The sequence below is a fragment of the Oncorhynchus mykiss genome, chromosome 31 (assembly GCF_013265735.2).
Source record: "Oncorhynchus mykiss isolate Arlee chromosome 31, USDA_OmykA_1.1, whole genome shotgun sequence".
Lineage (NCBI taxonomy): Eukaryota > Metazoa > Chordata > Actinopteri > Salmoniformes > Salmonidae > Oncorhynchus > Oncorhynchus mykiss.
In genome coordinates this window covers 714,506-735,132 of record NC_050571.1, presented here as the reverse complement: position 1 = coordinate 735,132, position 20,627 = coordinate 714,506, and the positions used below count along the sequence as shown (strand labels likewise).

Here is a 20,627-nt window from a genome sequence, read left to right as displayed (position 1 = left end):
TGAGTTGGACCTCAAGAGTGAAGGAAAAGCAGCCAACAAATGCTCAGCGTATGTGGGAACTCCTTCAAGACTGTTGGAAAAGCATTCCAGGTGAAGCTGGTTGAGAGAATGCCAAGAGTGTGCAAAGCTGTCGTCAAGGCAAAGGGTGGCTACTTTGAAGAATCTAAAATCTCAAATATATTTTGATTTGTTTAACACTTTTTTGGTTACTACATGATTCCATGTGTTACTTTATAGTTTTGATGTCTCAAAAGTAAAAAAAGATGACACTGCCCGAAGGATTACAATGGCAGAACATTTTAGAACAAGGCTGGGCTTCCAATTAGGCCACATAGTGACAACCTGTATCAAGGCTGGTTAATGTGATGGAGGCTCATGAAGGGGAGAGGGAGGTGAGGGGGAATGAACTACAACACCTTTATCAGCCTGATTACTTCTTATTCTGGGTGTAACAGGAAATAAGGTACTTGTTCCAGGCAGACTCACATTTCTTGGTTCGCTCCTGCGCACTACCTACAACACAGACAGAGAGAGACAGAGAGAGGCAGACACATGAGACAGGCAGAGTGAGAGAGCGAGGACCACAATGAGAGTTGAGCTTCAAGACTATTGTATATAAGCTGCTGCCCTCTAGTGGAGAAGCTCAGAATGATCACCAGACAACAAAGTAGAAGAAGGCACCTACTTCTCTTGATTCCCAGGTTCCTCAGCTTGTCATGTTTAGCATGTCCATTCTGAGCCAGTCTCAGAGACAGAGAGGCTCCTCTCCTGAAAGACAAAACATTTCATTACAGAATCACTCAGTGCTTAAACATTCCAGTTTATTTACCATGTGAAAAACACATTCCAGTTTATTTACCATGTGATAAACACATTTCAGTTTATTTGCCATGTGAGATAAACACAGTGCATTCGGAAAGTAATCAGACCCCTTGACTTTTTCCACATTTTGTTAAGTTACAACCTTATTCTAAAATTGATTAAATATTTTTTTCCCCTCATCTACACACAATACCTCATAATGACAAAGCAAAAACATGTTTTTAGAAAATGTTTGCAAATGTAGATAAAAAAATATCAAAACTGAAATATCCCATTTACACAAGAATTCAGACCCTTTACTCAGTGCTTTGTTGAAGCACCTTTGGCAGCGATTACAGCCTCGAGTCTTCTTTGCATGACACTACAAGCTTGGCACACCTGTATTTGGGGAGTTTCTCCCATTCTTCTCTGCAGATCCTCTCAAGCTCTGTCAGGTTGGATGGGGAGCGTCACTGCACAGCTATTTTCAGGTCTCTCCAGAGATGTTCGATCGGGTTCAAGTCCGGGTTTTGGCTGGACCACTCAAGGACATTCAGAGGCATGTCCCAAAGCCACTCCTGTGTTGTCTTGAACAGGTTTTCATCAAGGATCTCCCTGTACTTTGCTCCGTTCATCTTTCCCTCGATCCTGACTAGTCTCCCAGTCCCTACCTCTGAAAAACATCCCCACAGCAGGATGCTGCCACCACCATGCTTCACCATAGTGATGCTGCCACCACCATGCTTCACTGTCGGGATTGTGAAAGGTTTCCTCCAGAGGTGACTCTTGGCATTCAGGCCAGAGTCATCATCTCGTTTCTCATGGTCAGAGTCCTTTAGGTGTCCTTTGGCAAACTCCAAGCAGGCTGTCATGTGCCTTTTACTAAGGAGTGGCTTCCTTCTGGCCACTCTACAATAAAGGCCTGATTGGTGGAGTGCTGCAGAGATGGTTGTCCTTCTGGAAGGTTCTCCCATCTCCACCGAGGAACTCTGGAGCTCTGTCAGAGTGACCATCGGGTTCTTGGACACCTCCCTGACCAAGCCCCTTCTCCCCCGATTGCTCAGTTTGGCCTGGTGGCCAGCTCTAGGAAGAGTCTTGGTGGTTCCAAACATCTTCCATTTAAGAAAGATGGAGGCCACTGTGTTCTTGGGGACCTTCAATGATGCAGAAATGTTTTGGTACCCTTCCCCAGATCTGTGCCTCGACACAATCCTGTCTCGGAGCTCTACAGACAATTCCTTCAACCTCATAGTTTGGTTTTTGCTCTGACATGCACTGTCAACTGTGGGACCTTATATAGACAGGTGTGTGCCTTTCTAAATCTTGTCCAATCAATTAAATTTACCACAGGTGGACTCCAATCAAGATGTACAGTATAGTGCATTCTGGTGCTCAGGTTGACTTTTACAATAAACTCATACCTCACGTCCCCCGGTTATAACAACCTCACGTCCCCCAGTTATAACAACCTCACGTCCCCCAGTTATAACAACCTCACGTCCCCCAGTTATAACAACCTCACGTCCCCCAGTTATAACAACCTCACGTCCCCCAGTTATAACAACCTCACGTCCCCCAGTTATAACAACCTCACGTCCCCCAGTTATAACAACCTCACGTCCCCCAGTTATAACAACCTCACGTCCCCCAGTTATAACAACCTCACGTCCCCCAGTTATAATAACCTCATACCTCACGTCCCCCAGTTATAATAAACTCACGTCCCCCAGTTATAATAACCTCACGTCCCCAAGTTATAATAACCTCATACCTCACGTCCCCCAGTTATAATAACCTCACGGCCCCCAGTTATAATAACCTCACGGCCCCCAGTTATAATAACCTCACGGCCCCCAGTTATAATAACCTCACGTCCCCCAGTAATAATAACCTCATACCTCACGTCCCCCAGTTATAATGACCTCACGTCCCCCAGTAATAATAACCTCACGTCCTCCAGTAATAATAACCTCATACCTCACGTCCCCCAGTTATAATAACCTCATACCTCACGTCCCCCAGTAATAATAACCTCATACCTCATGGACCCCAGTTTTCCCTTCTCCATGAAGAGTTCCACCATGGGGTTGTGTCTCTCTCCCTGAGGGTAGAGCCGTGCGTACAGCGTCCTGTTGCCCACCATGTCTCTGAACCAATATACTGCCTGTTGGGTCCAGCCACACACGTCCACTGGGCGCACCTGGGATGAGACCAGTAACTTGGGGTCATATAATACAGGAGACAAGTAAAAAGATTTGACCTGCCCTAAATATATGACCCTCTCAACTAAATAACTCATTTTTTAAACCTTTATTTATCCAGTCAAGTGATGTTATATACCGGCACGGTTCTAGGGATAAATTGTGGTGTGGTTAAGTATTGGCCACAGTAGAACCTGACAACAACCAGGGTGAACCACTCACATTAGCCAGGGAGACCTGTATGGCCTGTAGAGGAAGTGATGTCATCTCAGCACTGAGTTCCTTGATGTTACATAGAGACAGACAGGAAGTGTCTCCGTAGTCCAGCCTCCTCACCTCCACCTCATTGATGTCTGATAGAGGAGAAATGTAGAAGTTGCCCTTATTGTATGACAGAGCGAGGAGAAGTACACTACATGACCAAAAGTATGTGGACACCTGCTCGTTTAACATCTCATTCCAAAATCATGGGCATTAATATGGAGTTTGTCCACCCTATAGGGTGCTATAACAGCCTCCACTCGTCTGGGAAGGCTTTCCACTAGATGATGGAACATTGCTGCTATAAACAGCCTCCACTCTTCTGGGAAGGTTTTCCACTAGATGATGGAACATTGCTGCTATAACAGCCTCCTCTCTTCTGGGAAGGTTTTCCACTAGATGATGGAACATTGCTGCTATAACAGCCTCCTCTCTTCTGGGAAGACTTTCCACTAGATGTTGGAACATTGCTGCGGGGACTTGCTTCCATTCAGCCACAAGAGCATTAGTGAGGTCGGTCACTGATGTTGGGGGTGATTAGGCCTGGCTAGCAGTCAGCGTTCCAATTCATCCCGAAGGTGTTCGATGGGGTTGAGGTCAAGGCTCTGTGCAGGTCTGTCAAGTTCTTTCACACCGATCTCAACAAACCATTTCTGTACGAACTGGTCTTTGTGCACAGGGACATTGTCATACTAAAACAGTTTAGGGCCTTCCCCAAACTGTTACCACAGAATCGTCTAGAGTGTCATTGTATGCTGTAGTGTTAAGTTTTCCCTTCACTATAAATAAGGGGCCTTCCCAGAATAGTGAAGGCTGTTATAGCAGGATTAACATTCCGCAGCATCCTAGGGATTACTAACATTCCGCGGCGTCCTAGGGATTATTAACATTCCGCGGCGTCCTAGGGATTATTAACATTCCGCGGCGTCCTAGGGATTATTAACATTCCGCGGCGTCCTAGGGATTATTAACATTCCGCGGCGTCCTAGGGATTATTAACATTCCGCGGCGTCCTAGGGATTATTAACATTCCGCGGCGTCCTAGGGATTATTAACATTCCGCGGCGTCCTAGGGATTACTAACATTCCGCGGCGTCCTAGGGATTACTAACATTCCGCGGCGTCCTAGGGATTATTAACATTCCGCGGCGTCCTAGGGATTACTAACATTCCGCGGCGTCCTAGGGATTACTAACATTCCGCGGCGTCCTAGGGATTACTAACATTCCGCGGCGTCCTAGGGATTACTAACATTCCGCGGCGTCCTAGGGATTACTAACATTCCGCGGCGTCCTAGGGATTACTAACATTCCGCGGCGTCCTAGGGATTACTAACATTCCGCGGCGTCCTAGGGATTATTAACATTCCACGGCGTCCTAGGGATTACTAACATTCCGCGGCGTCCTAGGGATTACTAACATTCCGCGGCGTCCTAGGGATTACTAACATTCCGCGGCGTCCTAGGGATTACTAACATTCCGCGGCGTCCTAGGGATTACTAACATTCCGCGGCGTCCTAGGGATTACTAACATTCCGCGGCGTCCTAGGGATTACTAACATTCCGCGGCGTCCTAGGGATTACTAACATTCCGCGGCGTCCTAGGGATTACTAACATTCCGCGGCGTCCTAGGGATTACTAACATTCCGCGGCGTCCTAGGGATTACTAACATTCCGCGGCGTCCTAGGGATTACTAACATTCCGCGGCGTCCTAGGGATTACTAACATTCCGCGGCGTCCTAGGGATTACTAACATTCCGCGGCGTCCTAGGGATTATTAACATTCCGTAGCGTCCTAGGGATTATTAACATTCCGTAGTGTCCTAGGGATTATTAACATTTACCTCGTGTTTTACATTTACGTCAATTAGCAGACACTCTTTTCCAGAGCGATTTACAGACGCAATTAGAGTTCATCACCTTGTTCATCAGATTTTTCACCTTGTCGGCTTGGGGATTCGAACTAGCAACCTTTTGGTTACTGGCCCAACACTAACCTCCACTCATCATGAAACATATCTTACCTCCACTCATGCCACATATCTTGGCCACCTGTGCCCGACACCACCTCTTCTGTTGGGGGAACCAAGCCATGACGTAGGTCCCGATGTCTGGAGTACACTTCAGCTCTGCTAAACTACTGCAAGACAACCAGCCAACGACAGGGTTGAGAAAATGACTCAATGAAAAGAACTTGGGTCAAGTCCTGTTTTAGACTTGATCTCTGCTTAAAGGTAGTGCACTACATCATGAATAGGGTTCCATTTAGGATGCACCCTGAGTGTGTCTACTTTACTTCTTACACCAATGCTTCTTGAGAGGGAGTGGATAAGAGCACACTTTGAGAAGGGTACTACGGAGTACAAATGTTAGCTCAATGTGGCACCATACTATATAGGGAATAGGGTGCCATTGGGCCCTGGTGGAAAGTAGTGCACTACATAGGGAATAGGGTACCATCTTGGACACCCAATATAACTCACTCAGTGTTGAGGTCCTCCAGCTGGAGGGTGGCGTCGGCCTGTTGGATGTAGAAGTTACCAGGATGCACCACGTGACTCACCACCACCGCCATCTCCTCAAACTTACGGATCTGGAACTCTGGAATGTTCAGACACTGGTTGCCTGGGGTAACCAAGGAACAACAGTTCTGGAATCTCTGGAGTTCTGGAGTCAGACTGATATTGTTGATATCTTCCTGAACCTCCCCCGTCACATGTCCCTCTTTGATCTGTAGGCTGTGGATGGATGGAGCTGGGGGTTGGAGGGTCGTATTAGAGATCTCTACACTGCGACACTGGAGACTAGCGGCAGACATCTTGTTCTCCGAGGTGGTGACGACGTCAGAGGAAGGATCGCTCCTTGACGCCTCGGTAAAGACGTCTCCTACGTCCCAGAGCTCCGTCTTGGTGGCAATGATACAGCTGAAGATCAGAGAGCCTCCGGACTCCACACGCTTTACTGTGAACACCGGGGCCTGGGAGGGGAGGAGAGGGTAGGAGAAGATAGGAGAGGGTAGGAGAAGATAGGAGAGGGTAGGAGAAGATAGGAGAGGGTAGGAGAAGATAGGAGAGGGTAGGAGAAGATAGGAGAGGGTAGGAGAAGATAGGAGAGGGTAGGAGAAGATAGGAAGGTAGGAGAAGATTGGAGAGGGTAAGAGAGGACATTATTAACTTGAACGTCCTGAGGTGAAAATAGTTTCAGACACACAGTAGTGCTGTATATAAAATAGAGACTTTACATTACACTCAAAATAATACATACATATTGGTTCAGCTGGTTATCTGGCAGCTCTGAGAACAGCTCCTTCTTTGGGACGCTGACGTTGTGGTTCTTAGTTTCTAGAACATTCTGGGTTTCCTGGGCATGCTTTGTTTCCGGGAGGGGGTCAGAGGTCATTGCCGGGGCGGTGGAATCAGAGGTGTACTGGTAGTAGCTGGTGTGCTGGAAGAAAGCGGCCAACTCCATGAACGGCTCGTTCCTGCAATTGGTTCGCAGGAATTGCATGAGCTGAGAGGAAGTTTGCTTCTGGTGCTGCACTCTGGTGTCACTTCCTGAATCTAGAGGGGGAGGAGCCAGGGCTGTCATCTGGTAGGCTGGGTTACTGAACCCTGAGAGGAGCTCACCTGGGACAGGTAGGTCTAGATCTGTTGCTCCGGGTGTTTGTTTGATTTGACTGCTCTCTTTGATTTGATTGGTTGTAACCGTCGTTGTATTTGGCTGCTGCGGTGTCTTCTCCTTGGAGATAAAGATCCCATTGTCTTTGGTCAGATTCAGACTGGCTATGCTGGTTGAGGAGCTGGGGGTTGAGGAGCTGGGGGTTGAGGAGCTGGGGGTTGAGGAGCTGGGGGTTGGGAGCTTTGCCACTTTGCTGGAGGAGGAGATGCTGCATATAAAGACCTGATCCTTCTGGAAGTCTTCATCTTGAGAGGAGGAAGAGGAGCAGAAGAGTTTGAGTTGCTGTAGGGCAGGCAAGGCTCCCAGCATCTGTACTGCCTTGGTGATGGAGCCGGCCATGAGGACGTTCTGCAGCATGGGACCAAACTTCAGCACGTCTGACGATGTCATGATGCCTCGGTCTCTGGATAGCGCTGGCTGCAACAGGCTGTTTAGCGGTCTGGTGGAAGCTGGGGCACTGAATTGTGGATCTGTGGAGCCAATGGCAGGTGGAGAGAAAATATCTTTAAGAAATACAGACCATCCCAAATGTTCCCTTGGACCAGGGTTCCCCCTGGGTGCCCATTTCAGTTGTTGCCTTCGCACTACACAGCAGATTTAAAAAAACAACAGCTGTTGGGAAAAAGGGGAAGGGGAAAAACTAAGACCCAGTGTGGGGGCAGGACAGAGTTGGGGGATCCTTGCTTTAGACCAGTGGCCAACACTAAGGTGGGTAGGATAGGAGATGGTAGCAAAGCTGATACTGTGACTCAACGAATACAGAAAAGTTGTTTTTATAAGTTGTGATTTACCACTGTCAACACTTTGTTCAACACTTTTATAAAGCCATAAAATGTGCTTTCTCCCTACTTCCACTCACGCTACAACCATCACTGCAGCTGTAATGAATGACTACAACCATCACTGCAGCTGTAATGAATGACTACAACCATCACTAAGGAATGAGGACAACCATCACTGCAGCTGTAATGAATGACTACAACCATCACTGTAATGAATGAGAACAACCATCACTGTAATGAATGAGAACAACCATCACTGTAATGAATGAGAACAACCATCACTGTAATGAATGAGAACAACCATCACTGTAAGGAATGAGGACAACCATCACTGTAAGGAATGAGGACAACCATCACTGCAGCTGTAAGGAATGAGAACAACCATCACTGCAGCTGTAATGAATGAGTACAACCAGCACTGCAGCTGTAATGAATGAGAACAACCATCACTGTAATGAATGAGAACAACCATCACTGTAAGGAATGACTACAACCATCACTGCAGCTGTAATGAATGACTACAACCATCACTGCAGCTGTAATGAATGAGAACAACCATCACTGTAATGAATGAGAACAACCATCACTGCAGCTGTAAGGAATGAGAACAACCATCACTGTAATGAATGAGAACAACCATCACTGTAAGGAATGACTACAACCATCACTGCAGCTGTAATGAATGACTACAACCATCACTGCAGCTGTAATGAATGAGAACAACCATCACTGCAGCTGTAATGAATGACTACAACCATCACTGCAGCTGTAATGAATGAGGACAACCATCACTGCAGCTGTAATGAATGACTACAACCATCACTGCAGCTGTAATGAATGACTACAACCATCACTGCAGCTGTAATGAATGACTACAACCATCACTGCAGCTGTAATGAATGACTACAACCATCACTGCAGCTGTAATGAATGAGGACAACCATCACTGCAGCTGTAATGAATGACTACAACCATCACTGCAGCTGTAATGAATGACTACAACCATCACTGCAGCTGTAATGAATGAGAACAACCATCACTGCAGCTGTAAGGAATGAGAACAACCATCACTGCAGCTGTAATGAATGAGAACAACCATCACTGTAATGAATGAGGACAACCATCACTGCAGCTGTAATGAATGAGAACAACCATCACTGTAATGAATGAGAACAACCATCACTGCAGCTGTAATGAATGAGAACAACCATCACTGTAATGAATGAGAACAACCATCACTGTAAGGAATGAGGACAACCATCACTGTAAGGAATGAGGACAACCATCACTGCAGCTGTAAGGAATGAGTACAACCATCACTGCAGCTGTAATGAATGACTACAACCATCACTGTAATGAATGAGAACAACCATCACTGTAATGAATGAGAACAACCATCACTGTAAGGAATGAGGACAACCATCACTGCAGCTGTAATAATGAGTACAACCATCACTGCAGCTGTAATGAATGAGTACAACCATCACTGCAGCTGTAATGAATGAGTACAACCATCACTGCAGCTGTAATGAATGAGAACAACCATCACTGTAAGGAATGAGGACAACCATCACTGCAGCTGTAATGAATGAGTACAACCATCACTGCAGCTGTAATGAATGAGTACAACCAGCACTGCAGCTGTAATGAATGAGTACAACCATCACTGCAGCTGTAATGAATGAGTACAACCATCACTGCAGCTGTAATGAATGAGTACAACCAGCACTGCAGCTGTAATGAATGAGTACAACCATCACTGCAGCTGTAATGAATGAGTACAACCATCACTGCAGCTGTAATGAATGACTACAACCATCACTGCAGCTGTAATGAATGAGTACAACCATCACTGCAGCTGTAATGAATGAGAACAACCATCACTGCAGCTGTAATGAATGAGTACAACCATCACTGTAATGAATGACTACAACCATCACTGCAGCTGTAAGGAATGAGTACAACCATCACTGTAATGAATGAGTACAACCATCACTGCAGCTGTAATGAATGAGTACAACCATCACTGTAATGAATGACTACAACCATCACTGCAGCTGTAATGAATGAGTATGGCAACGTGTTCCCATAAGATTGGCTGTTTTTATTAGAGGCTTGTCTTTTTAATGAAGAGGAATATTTCACGTCTCTGGTCATAGGAGGAACATAAATTGGTGCATGAAGCAGAAATAATGCAACTTGAGTTTCTCCATCGAGGAGGAGGGGCGGTGTCCCCTTTCCTTAGCGGAGGGACGGTGAGTCAGGTGAGAGGCAGCCTCACCACTGATCCCTCCCTCAGACTGACCATCAGAAGGAGCCCGTCAGTCCAGTAACTCAGCTGGGCCTCACAAGTAATACAACTAATGATCTAATTACCACTGTGATCATATAGTGCATTCAGAAAGTATTCAGACCCCTTGACTTTTTACAACAAAAAAAAAATATTCTAAAATTGATTCAATTGTTTCCCCCCCTCAACATCACATTTCCATAAGTATTCAGACCCTTTACTCAGTACTTTGATGAATCACATTTTGGCAGTGATTACAGCCTTGAGTCTTCTTGGGTATGATGCTACAAGCTTGGCAACCTGTATTTGGGGAGTTTATCCCATTCTTCTCTGCAGATCCTCTCAAGCTCTGTCAGGTTGGATGGGGAGCGTCGCTGCACAGCTATTTTCAGGTCTCTCCAGATATGTTCGATCGGGTTCAAGTCCAGGTTCTGGCTGGGCCAGTCAAGGACATTCAGGGACTTGTCCCGAAGCCACTCCTGCGTTGTCTTGGCTGTGTGTTTAAGCTTGTTGTAAGGTGAACCTTCGCCCCAGTCTGAGGTCCTGAGCACATTTTCATCAAGGATCTCTCTGTACTTTGCTCTGTTCATGTTTCCAGGTTGTAAATGAGAACTTGTTCAACTTGCCTACCTGGTTAAATAAAAGGTGAAATGTATTTTTTTTTCTTTTCCCCCTCGAATCTTGACTTGTCTCCCAGTCCCTGCCGCTGAAAAACATCCCCACAGCATGATGCTGCCACCACCAAGCTTCACCGTAGGGATGGTGCCCACCACCGTCGGGATGGTGCCCACCACCGTCGGGATGGTGCCACCACCATGCTTCACCGTCGGGATGGTGCCACCACCATGCTTCACCGTAGGGATGGTGCCAGGTTTCTTCCAGACAATCAATTTAATTTACCACCGTTGGATTCCAAGTTGCAGAAACATCTCAAGGATGATCCATGGAAACAGGATGCACCTGAGCTCAATTATCGAGTCTCATAGCAAAGGGTCTGAATACTGATGTAAATAAGGCAATGGCAAATACATTTAGAAAACCTGTTTTCTTTGTCATTATGGGGTCTGTAGATTGAAGGAAAAAACATTTTAATCCATTTTTTAAATGGCTGTAACGTAACAATGTGGGAAAAAGTCAAGGGGTCTGAATACTTTCCGAATGCACTGTATTACAATTAAAAATATAAATGGTATGAGAAGAACAACACTGGTAGGGCAATTCACAGACAATATGCAGTCATAATGTATTTGGCCTACTGCACAAACCTTATTGCTCTAGATCTGTTTTTAAAATGTTTTTAAAAATGGTTAACGTTGCAACAGCTCACACTTAAAAAACACATCCGAGTGGTAGATCTCGGCTTTCTTTGGGACTCAAAGTGATCTGGACTCAGAAAAGGTTGGTGACCTTAGATCACCTCACACTTGTGGAGATAAGAGAAGATTCTAGTGGGCAGTATACTGTCTACCGGTGTATTTGGAAATAGCCACAGGATGGTTTTTCAATACCATCAAAACTATTTTAAAAACTTTTTTCAATGCATTTTAAATATTTGTAGCAATTTTTCTTTTTAAGTAAATACTTGCAGTCAACTTGTGCAATGCATTAGGATGTAAAGCAGAACCCAATCGTATCTCACCTGTCACATTATGAAGTTAGTTCCCCAGCTCAGTTGAGACAGTCACGTGTTCGTTTGTAAAACGGGAGAAAGCAGGAGAATGAAAAGGCAAGGTCTTTTTTTGGGCAAAAAGACGCTTGGCCACAATTTTTCAAATGTTTAGGCCTATCATAGAAAGAATATAGCCTGTAGAATGTTTTGCTTAAAGTTAGACTTGCATTTTACTGGTGAAAAGTAGGCTGGCTAAGCTGAGAAAACTACCTGAGAAGCTCCACATCAGTCAGAGTGCTGTCTACTTATAGAATGATGGAGAACAGTAGCTCCACATCAGTCTGTCTGCTGATAGAATGATGGAGAACAGTAGCTCCACATCAGTCTGTCTGCTGATAGAATGATGGAGAACAGTAGCTCCACATCAGTCTGTCTGCTGATAGAATGATGGAGAACAGTAGCTCCACATCAGTCTGTCTGCTGATAGAATGATGGAGAACAGTAGCTCCACATCAGTCTGTCTGCTGATAGAATGATGGAGAACAGTAGCTCCACATCAGTCTGTCTGCTGATAGAATGATGGAGAACAGTAGCTCCACATCAGTCAGAGTGCTGTCTACTGACAGAATGATGGAGAACAGTAGCTCCACATCAGCCTGTCTGCTGATAGAATGATGGAGAACAGTAGCTCCACATCAGTCTGTCTGCTGATAGAATGCCAGTCAGAGCATGCCATTTGTGAATTTCTCTGAGTTTAGAAGTGCAACTGAAGCACAAAATGAAAACAGCAAAATAGTCCGTTATCACAACCCCTAGTTTAACTTGCTATCTAAGCAAGTGGCTAAATGAATAAAGGTGCCGGGACATCATAGTGTGTCAGCTTTCTGCCGTGTTTGAGAAGTCAAAGCCCTTTGGATCAGTTATCTGTACAGCTGCTACTGTCATTTTGATTTCCTTGTGTTTATGGCCCGTCTGCTCCTCCCCCAGTCTGCTCCTCCCCCAGTCTGCTCCTCCCCCAGTCTGCTCCTCCCCCAGTCTGCTCCGAGCAGGCATGCCTGTTGCCCTAGCGACTCCAGACAGACTGTAGACATGCTGCTGGTGAGCCAGTACTGCATGCGTCAAAACTCTGTTCATTTGCATAACGTCTCTCGTACAGTAAATGTACATTTGTCTGTGGTCATTTGCATGTGTAGCTAGCAGCCTCCATGGAAATTATCTATTACTTGTGCTAATTTAGTTGGCATTCTGTTAATTTTTTAAAAAACCTTACTGTGTACTTAGCCGGTACTACCGTAAACCTTATTGTGTACTAAGCCGGTACTACCGTAAACCTTACTGTGTTCTAAGCCGGTACTACCGTAAACCTTATTGTGTACTAAGCCGGTACTACCGTAAACCTTACTGTGTTCTAAGCCGGTACTACAGTAAACCTTATTGTGTACTTAGCCGGTACTACCATAAGTCCTGGGAAGGATACGAACATCTGGATACCGTTCAACCAATATGGTATTAGCACCACCTTGCCCTCTGATAGGCTAAGTGGAAATTTCACCATATTACTTATACCAATCAAATCCTCTCCTCTCACAAATCCATAAGGGTCCATTTGGGATTGGGCCATGATGGAATTTTATAGCGACACAAGTGGTTTCCATATTCTTTGAGTTCTAGTCATGATGACAGATACACCTGGCATAACAATCACTCAATGGAACTTACCTACCTGGCATAACAATCGCTCAATGGAACTTACCTACCTGGCATAACAATCACTCAATGGAACTTACCTACCTGGCATAACAATCACTCAATGGAACTTACCTACCTGGCATAACAATCACTCAATGGAACTTACCTACCTGGCATAACAATCGCTCAATGGAACTTACCTACCTGGCATAACAATCGCTCAATGGAACTTACCTACCTGGCATAACAATCACTCAATGGAACTTACCTACCTGGCATAACAATCGCTCAATGGAACTTACCTACCTGGCATAACAATCACTCAATGGAACTTACCTACCTGGCATAACAATCACTCAATGGAACTTACCTACCTGGCATAACAATCGCTCAATGGAACTTACCTACCTGGCATAACAATCACTCAATGGAACTTACCTACCTGGCATAACAATCACTCAATGGAACTTACCTACCTGGCATAACAATCACTCAATGGAACTTACCTACCTGGCATAACAATCACTCAATGGAACTTACCTACCTGGCATAACAATCACTCAATGGAACTTACCTACCTGGCATAACAATCACTCAATGGAACTTACCTACCTGGCATAACAATCACTCAATGGAACTTACCGGTCGTCAGGTTTTTGAGTGCAGTTGAAAGTTTCTCGATGGCATAACATTTAGCATCCAGAGACCTGACGAGGTTGTCCAGCACATTGATAGGATGAGGCGCGCTCAGGAAGCTTCGGACTTCAACGTTGGCCTGTAGGAATTCACAAACGTGTCAGTACTTTTATTACAAAATATAGCTTATATGGATGGACAAGTTACCCAACAAAGACAGAGTTAGGTAAATAAGTCTGAAAATATAGTTTACCAAGCTAGACATGACTAAACAATGGAAGAAGCTAAGTTACACTAAATCTACCTTAAGGAAAATATAGTTTACCAAGCTAGACATGACTAAACAATGGAAGAAGTTAAGCTACACTAAATATACCTTAAGGGAAATATAGTTTACCAAGCTAGACATGACTAAACAATGGAAGAAGCTAAGTTACACTAAATCTACCTTAAGGAAAATATAGTTTACCAAGCTAGACATGACTAAACAATGGAAGAAGCTAAGCTACACTAAATCTACCTTAAGGAAAATATAGTTTACCAAGCTAGACATGACTAAACAATGGAAGAAGCTAAGCTACACTAAATCTACCTTAAGGAAAATATAGTTTACGTAACTAGTTACTTTGGGGGAAAAAAGTAGATCACTACATCCAAACAACTTTGTGAATAAATGTGATACAGTGAATACCTACAGAGCCTTCAGAAAGTATTCAGACCCCTTGACTTATTCCACATTCTGTTGTGTTACAGCCCTGAATTCAAAAACAGTTCTCACCCATCTACACACCATACCCTATAATGAAAACATGTTTTTAGAACATTTTACAGAAATCTCATTTACGTAAGCATTCACACCCGTGTCTTTCTGGGTAAGTCTCTAAGAGCGATTACAGCTGTGAGTCTTTCTGGGTTTTAGATTAACTGTCTTCAAAGTAATGACTCGGGACGTCGGGTTTGATATGAAATCTTCTTTTAGTAATAATACTTGTTCACGTTACATTTAACAACTTTAGATTCTACAGAGCAATGCAGGTAAGATGCTAGTGGACAGAGCCATGCAGGTAAGATGCTAGTGGAAAGAGCCATGCAGGTAAGATGCTAGTGGACAGAGCCATGCAGGTAAGATGCTAGTGGACAGAGCCATGCAGGTAAGATGCTAGTGGACAGAGCCATGCAGGTAAGATGCTAGTGGAAAGAGCCATGCAGGTAAGATGCTAGTGGAAAGAGCCATGCAGGTAAGATGCTAGTGGAAAGAGCCATGCAGGTAAGATGCTAGTGGAAAGAGCCATGCAGGTAAGATGCTAGTGGAAAGAGCCATGCAGGTAAGATGCTGGTGGAAAGAGCCATGCAGGTAAGATGCTAGTGGAAAGAGCCATGCAGGTAAGATGCTAGTGGAAAGAGCCATGCAGGTAAGATGCTAGTGGAAAGAGCCATGCAGGTAAGATGCTAGTGGAAAGAGCCATGCAGGTAAGATGCTAGTGGAAAGAGCCATGCAGGTAAGATGCTAGTGGACAGAGCCATGCAGGTAAGATGCTAGTGGACAGAGCCATGCAGGTAAGATGCTAGTGGAAAGAGCCATGCAGGTAAGATGCTAGTGGACAGAGCCATGCAGGTAAGATGCTAGCGGAAAGAGCCATGCAGGTAAGATGCTAGTGGACAGAGCCATGCAGGTAAGATGCTAGCGGAAAGAGCCATGCAGGTAAGATGCTAGCGGAAAGAGCCATGCAGGTAAGATGCTAGTGGACAGAGCCATGCAGGTAAGATGCTAGTGGACAGAGCCATGCAGGTAAGATGCTAGTGGACAGAGCCATGCAGGTAAGATGCTAGTGGACAGAGCCATGCAGGTAAGATGCTAGTGGACAGAGCCATGCAGGTAAGATGCTAGTGGACAGAGCCATGCAGGTAAGATGCTAGTGGACAGAGCCATGCAGGTAAGATGCTAGTGGACAGAGCCATGCAGGTAAGATGCTAGCGGAAAGAGCCATGCAGGTAAGATGCTAGTGGACAGAGCCATGCAGGTAAGATGCTAGCGGAAAGAGCCATGCAGGTAAGATGCTAGCGGAAAGAGCCATGCAGGTAAGATGCTAGCGGAAAGAGCCATGCAGGTAAGATGCTAGTGGACAGAGCCATGCAGGTAAGATGCTAGTGGACAGAGCCATGCAGGTAAGATGCTAGTGGAAAGAGCCATGCAGGTAAGATGCTAGTGGACAGAGCCATGCAGGTAAGATGCTAGTGGACAGAGCCATGCAGGTAAGATGCTAGTGGACAGAGCCATGCAGGTAAGATGCTAGTGGAAAGAGCCATGCAGGTAAGATGCTAGTGGAAAGAGCCATGCAGGTAAGATGCTAGTGGACAGAGCCATGCAGGTAAGATGCTAGCGGAAAGAGCCATGCAGGTAAGATGCTAGTGGAAAGAGCCATGCAGGTAAGATGCTAGTGGACAGAGCCATGCAGGTAAGATGCTAGTGGACAGAGCCATGCAGGTAAGATGCTAGTGGACAGAGCCATGCAGGTAAGATGCTAGTGGACAGAGCCATGCAGGTAAGACGCTAGTGGACAGAGCCATGCAGGTAAGATGCTAGCGGAAAGAGCCATTGAGGTAAGATGCTAGTGGACAGAGCCATGCAGGTAAGATGCTAGTGGACAGAGCCATGCAGGTAAGATGCTAGCGGAAAGAGCCATGCAGGTAAGATGCTAGTGGACAGAGCCATGCAGGTAAGATGCTAGTGGACAGAGCCATGCAGGTAAGATGCTAGTGGAAAGAGCCATGCAGGTAAGATGCTAGTGGACAGAGCCATGCAGGTAAGATGCTAGTGGACAGAGCCATGCAGGTAAGATGCTAGTGGAAAGAGCCATGCAGGTAAGATGCTAGTGGAAAGAGCCATGCAGGTAAGATGCTAGTGGAAAGAGCCATGCAGGTAAGATGCTAGTGGAAAGAGCCATGCAGGTAAGATGCTAGTGGACAGAGCCATGCAGGTAAGATGCTAGTGGAAAGAGCCATGCAGGTAAGATGCTAGTGGACAGAGCCATGCAGGTAAGATGCTAGTGGACAGAGCCATGCAGGTAAGATGCTAGTGGAAAGAGCCATGCAGGTAAGATGCTAGTGGAAAGTCAGCTTAATCACTTCGCAGAATGTTTTCCTCACGTTGACTGCGGTGAAGGAGAGCCCGCAGGTTTTGGTAGCGGGCCGTGTCAGTGGCACTGTATTGTCCTCAAAGCGAGCAAAGAAGTCGTTTAGTTTGTCTGGGAGCAAGACATCGTGGTCCAAATACTAATTGAGTGTATGTATGTAAACTTCTGGAATGTGATGAAAGAAATAAAAGCTGAAATAAATCATTCTCTCTGCTATTATTCTGACATTTCACATTCTTAAAATAAAGTGGTGATCCTAACTGACCTAAGACAGGGAATTTTTACTAGGATTAAATGTCAGGAATTGTGAAACTGAGTTTAAATGTATTTGGCTCAGGTGTACGTAAACTTCCGACTTCAACTGTACTTACAAAAGACCACATTGAATGTTTCTAAGTGGCATATTTACAGTTTTGACTTAAAAATCGGCTTGACAATCTTTGGCAAGACATGAAAATGGCTGATGATCATTGATCAACAACCAACTTGACGGAGCTTAAATAATACAAAAAATAATAATGTGCAAATATTTTACAATCCAGGTGTGCAAAACTCATAAAGACTTACCTGAAATTGTAACTTTAATGTGTTACAGAGTTAATGTTTAAGTTAATTCATTGAGCTGATTCTAAAGACATTTCTTTACATTTACATATGTAATTGTATTGGTTAGTATTGAATTATGCTTTTGACTGCAAGTTCCAGAATGCCTTGCGCCTCTCTCTTTCAGTCAACCAGTGTGAGGCACGGCGTGCTCCAGACAAATATAACAAGCCTCTCATTCAGTCAACCAGTGTGAGGCACAGCGTGCTCCAGACAACTATAACAAGCCTCTCTCTTTCAGTCAAACAGTGTGAGGCACAGCGTGCTCCAGACAAATATAACAAGCCTCTCTCTTTCAGTCAACCAGTGTGAGGCACAGCGTGCTCCAGACAACTATAACAAGCCTCTCTCTTTCAGTCAAACAGTGTGAGGCACAGCGTGCTCCAGACAACTATAACAAGCCTCTCTCTTTCAGTCAAACAGTGTGAGGCACAGCGTGCTCCAGACAACTATAACAAGCCTCTCTCTTTCAGTCAACCAGTGTGAGGCACAGCGTGCTCCAGACAACTATAACAAGCCTCTCTCTTTCAGTCAAACAGTGTGAGGCACAGCGTGCTCCAGACAACTATAACAAGCCTCTCTCTTTCAGTCAACCAGTGTGAGGCACAGCGTGCTCCAGACAACTATAACAAGCCTCTCTCATTCAGTCAACCAGTGTGAGGCACAGCGTGCTCCAGACAACTATAACAAGCCTCTCTCATTCACCAGTCAACCAGTGTGAGGCACAGCGTGCTCCAGACAAATATAACAAGCCTCTCTCATTCACCAGTCAACCAGTGTGAGGCACAGCGTGCTCCAGACAAATATAACAAGCCTCTCATTCAGTCAACCAGTGTGAGGCACAGCATGCTCCAGACAACTAGAACAAGCCTCTCTCTTTCAGTCAAACAGTGAGGCACAGCGTGCTCCAAACAAATATTGGCTAGTTATTCTGTCTGTAAAGAAACGAGCGGGGTATCGATTGAGCCTGCTGCAACGACTGGACTAGAACAAGCCGCTCTCATTCACCAGACAAACAGAGCCACGGCGTGCCTAACTCGTGTGACTTGTGTTGTCTCAGGGTACAAGTCATCCTGTATGAATCAGAATCTGTAGCTAGTCAGTTGGTCAATCTAGTTATTTCCTGTAGACTTTTATGGGGCCACGGGGTTGTTTTTGTCTGTCTACTTGGCGTTGTTTAGTAGGCCTACTTTGGGGATCCTGAGTGGCGCAGCGGTCTAAGGCAATGCATCACAGTGCTAGAGCTGTCACTTCAGACCCGGGTTCGATCCCGGGCTGTATCACAACCGGCCGTCATCGGGAGTCACGTCGGCCAGTGCACAATTGGCCCAGGGTCGTCCAGGGTAGGCCATCATTGTCAATAATTATTTGTTCTTAACTGACTTGCCTAGTTAAATAAAGTACTTTGTTTGTCAGTATAATTATTTAATTTCTGATGATGACTGTCTGTATCCAAGCCCATACTTGCTATTATTATATAATTTCGAAAATGCATGTTTACTGAGCAACAGATCACTAGAAAATAAAATGACAAATGTAGATTGTTTATTTTGATTGTTCAAATGTTGTGGCGTAAGTGTCGGGAGAGAAGTTTAACTCCTCTCTAAAGTGAAACGTTTGGGGGCAAGCGAATTAGCCAACCTTCACCTAAAATCAACCTTCACCTAAAATCAACCTTCACCTAAAATCAACCTTCACCTAAAATCAACCTTCACCTAAAATCAGTGTCTGGAATAAATGATGACAGTAGTAACCAACCACACATTGGGCTATTCATCAGACTATTTAGTTGATAATTAAATAGGACTAAATGGTGTATTTTCATCTTTCGGGGGTCGTTTATTTTTGAACATTGTATGGGAATAAGTGAAGGAACATAATGATGCGCTCTGATATGTTCTTGAGCAGTAAAGCGCACTACCGGGTTTCCAATCACGACTATGACGAGTTAGGCACACCCGGAGTAGTTCACTACTCCCCAAAACTGCCTAAAAGTTCACTAACTAACCAACTACCATATTCATTACCTTACAACCTAGTTATCATTCAAAGAGTAAGTCATGATTGAAAGTTTAAATCACAGACCAAATGGGACATTTACCAGTATATTTAGCTCAATCAAGTTGACTAGGTAGCTGGGCCACAACTCTGCATTCACACGTTTCCAGCTAGTGTTAGCATAGCCAGCTAGTTCAATCATGCTTTGCTGTATACCGATGGAGCTATTGAACTAGCTGTAGTTAGCCAATTACCTTTTCGGTTAAACGTCGTAGTTGTTTGTCCAGTGTATTCCTGGCGTCCTCCAAGACGAGCAGTTTGTACATTATACATCTTTTGGTGACATTGAGGTCGATGGGAAGCCACACAGGACTCTGCTGCAGCGGCATTATAGTGACTGATGAGGCTGGACCAAAACGTTTTATTTGAGAACGTAATCTGACAGGGTGTCACTTCATTTTATTCTTCTTTGAGGTTTAATGGCGGCGTGGCCGAAATTATGGGTGCGTTCGTAAATTGCCTCCAGTGGATCAGAGTGTGCTCTGGGCCATAGGTCAATTCAGAGAGCACACTGTCGAAAACAAAAAAATATAAGCATCATGCAACAATTTCAAAGGTTTTAATAAGTTACAGTTCATATAAGGGAATCGGTCAATTGAAATAAATAAATTAGGCTCTAATCTATGGATTTTACATGACTGGGAATACAGATATGCATGTGTTGGTCACAAATAAAATGTAAAATGTAGGGGCATGGATCAGAAAACCGGTCAGTATCTGGTGTGACCACAATTACAAATAAAACATTTCCATAAGTGTTCAGACCCTTTACTCAGTACTTTGTTGAAGCACTGTTGGCAGCGATTACAGCATCGAGTACATTTAGTGTTCAGACCCTTTACTCAGTACTTTGTTGAAGCATCGTTGGCAGCGATTACAGCCT

The 20,627-nt window shown here is 44.9% G+C and overlaps 1 protein-coding gene across 1 annotated transcript; it reads right to left on the bottom strand.

Annotated features, from left to right (window-relative positions):
• Positions 1–207: 207 nt before the first annotated feature.
• On the bottom strand, positions 208–20,329 carry LOC118946071. The gene is made up of 9 exons (XM_036970430.1): positions 19,939–20,329; positions 13,956–14,088; positions 6,530–7,413; positions 5,749–6,242; positions 5,290–5,405; positions 3,225–3,355; positions 2,841–3,001; positions 686–768; positions 208–513 (listed from the first exon to the last, which is right to left on the bottom strand). The coding sequence occupies exons 1-9, from the start codon at positions 20,071–20,073 to the stop codon at positions 431–433; spliced, it is 2,220 nt and encodes a 739-aa protein (XP_036826325.1). The 5' UTR covers positions 20,074–20,329; the 3' UTR covers positions 208–430.
• Positions 20,330–20,627: the final 298 nt, after the last annotated feature.

Excerpts from the sequence above, each read along its gene's own strand:
- LOC118946071 (XM_036970430.1), bottom strand. The coding sequence starts at position 20,073 with ATGCCGCTGCAGCAGAGTCCTGTGTGGCTTCCCATCGACCTCAATGTC. Across the intron at positions 3,356-5,289 it reads GATATGTGGCATGAGTGGAG|ACATCAATGAGGTGGAGGTG; the intron begins GTAAGATATGTT and ends CTCCTCTATCAG. Across the intron at positions 769-2,840 it reads GGAAAACTGGGGTCCATGAG|GAGAGGAGCCTCTCTGTCTC; the intron begins GTATGAGGTTAT and ends TTTGTCTTTCAG.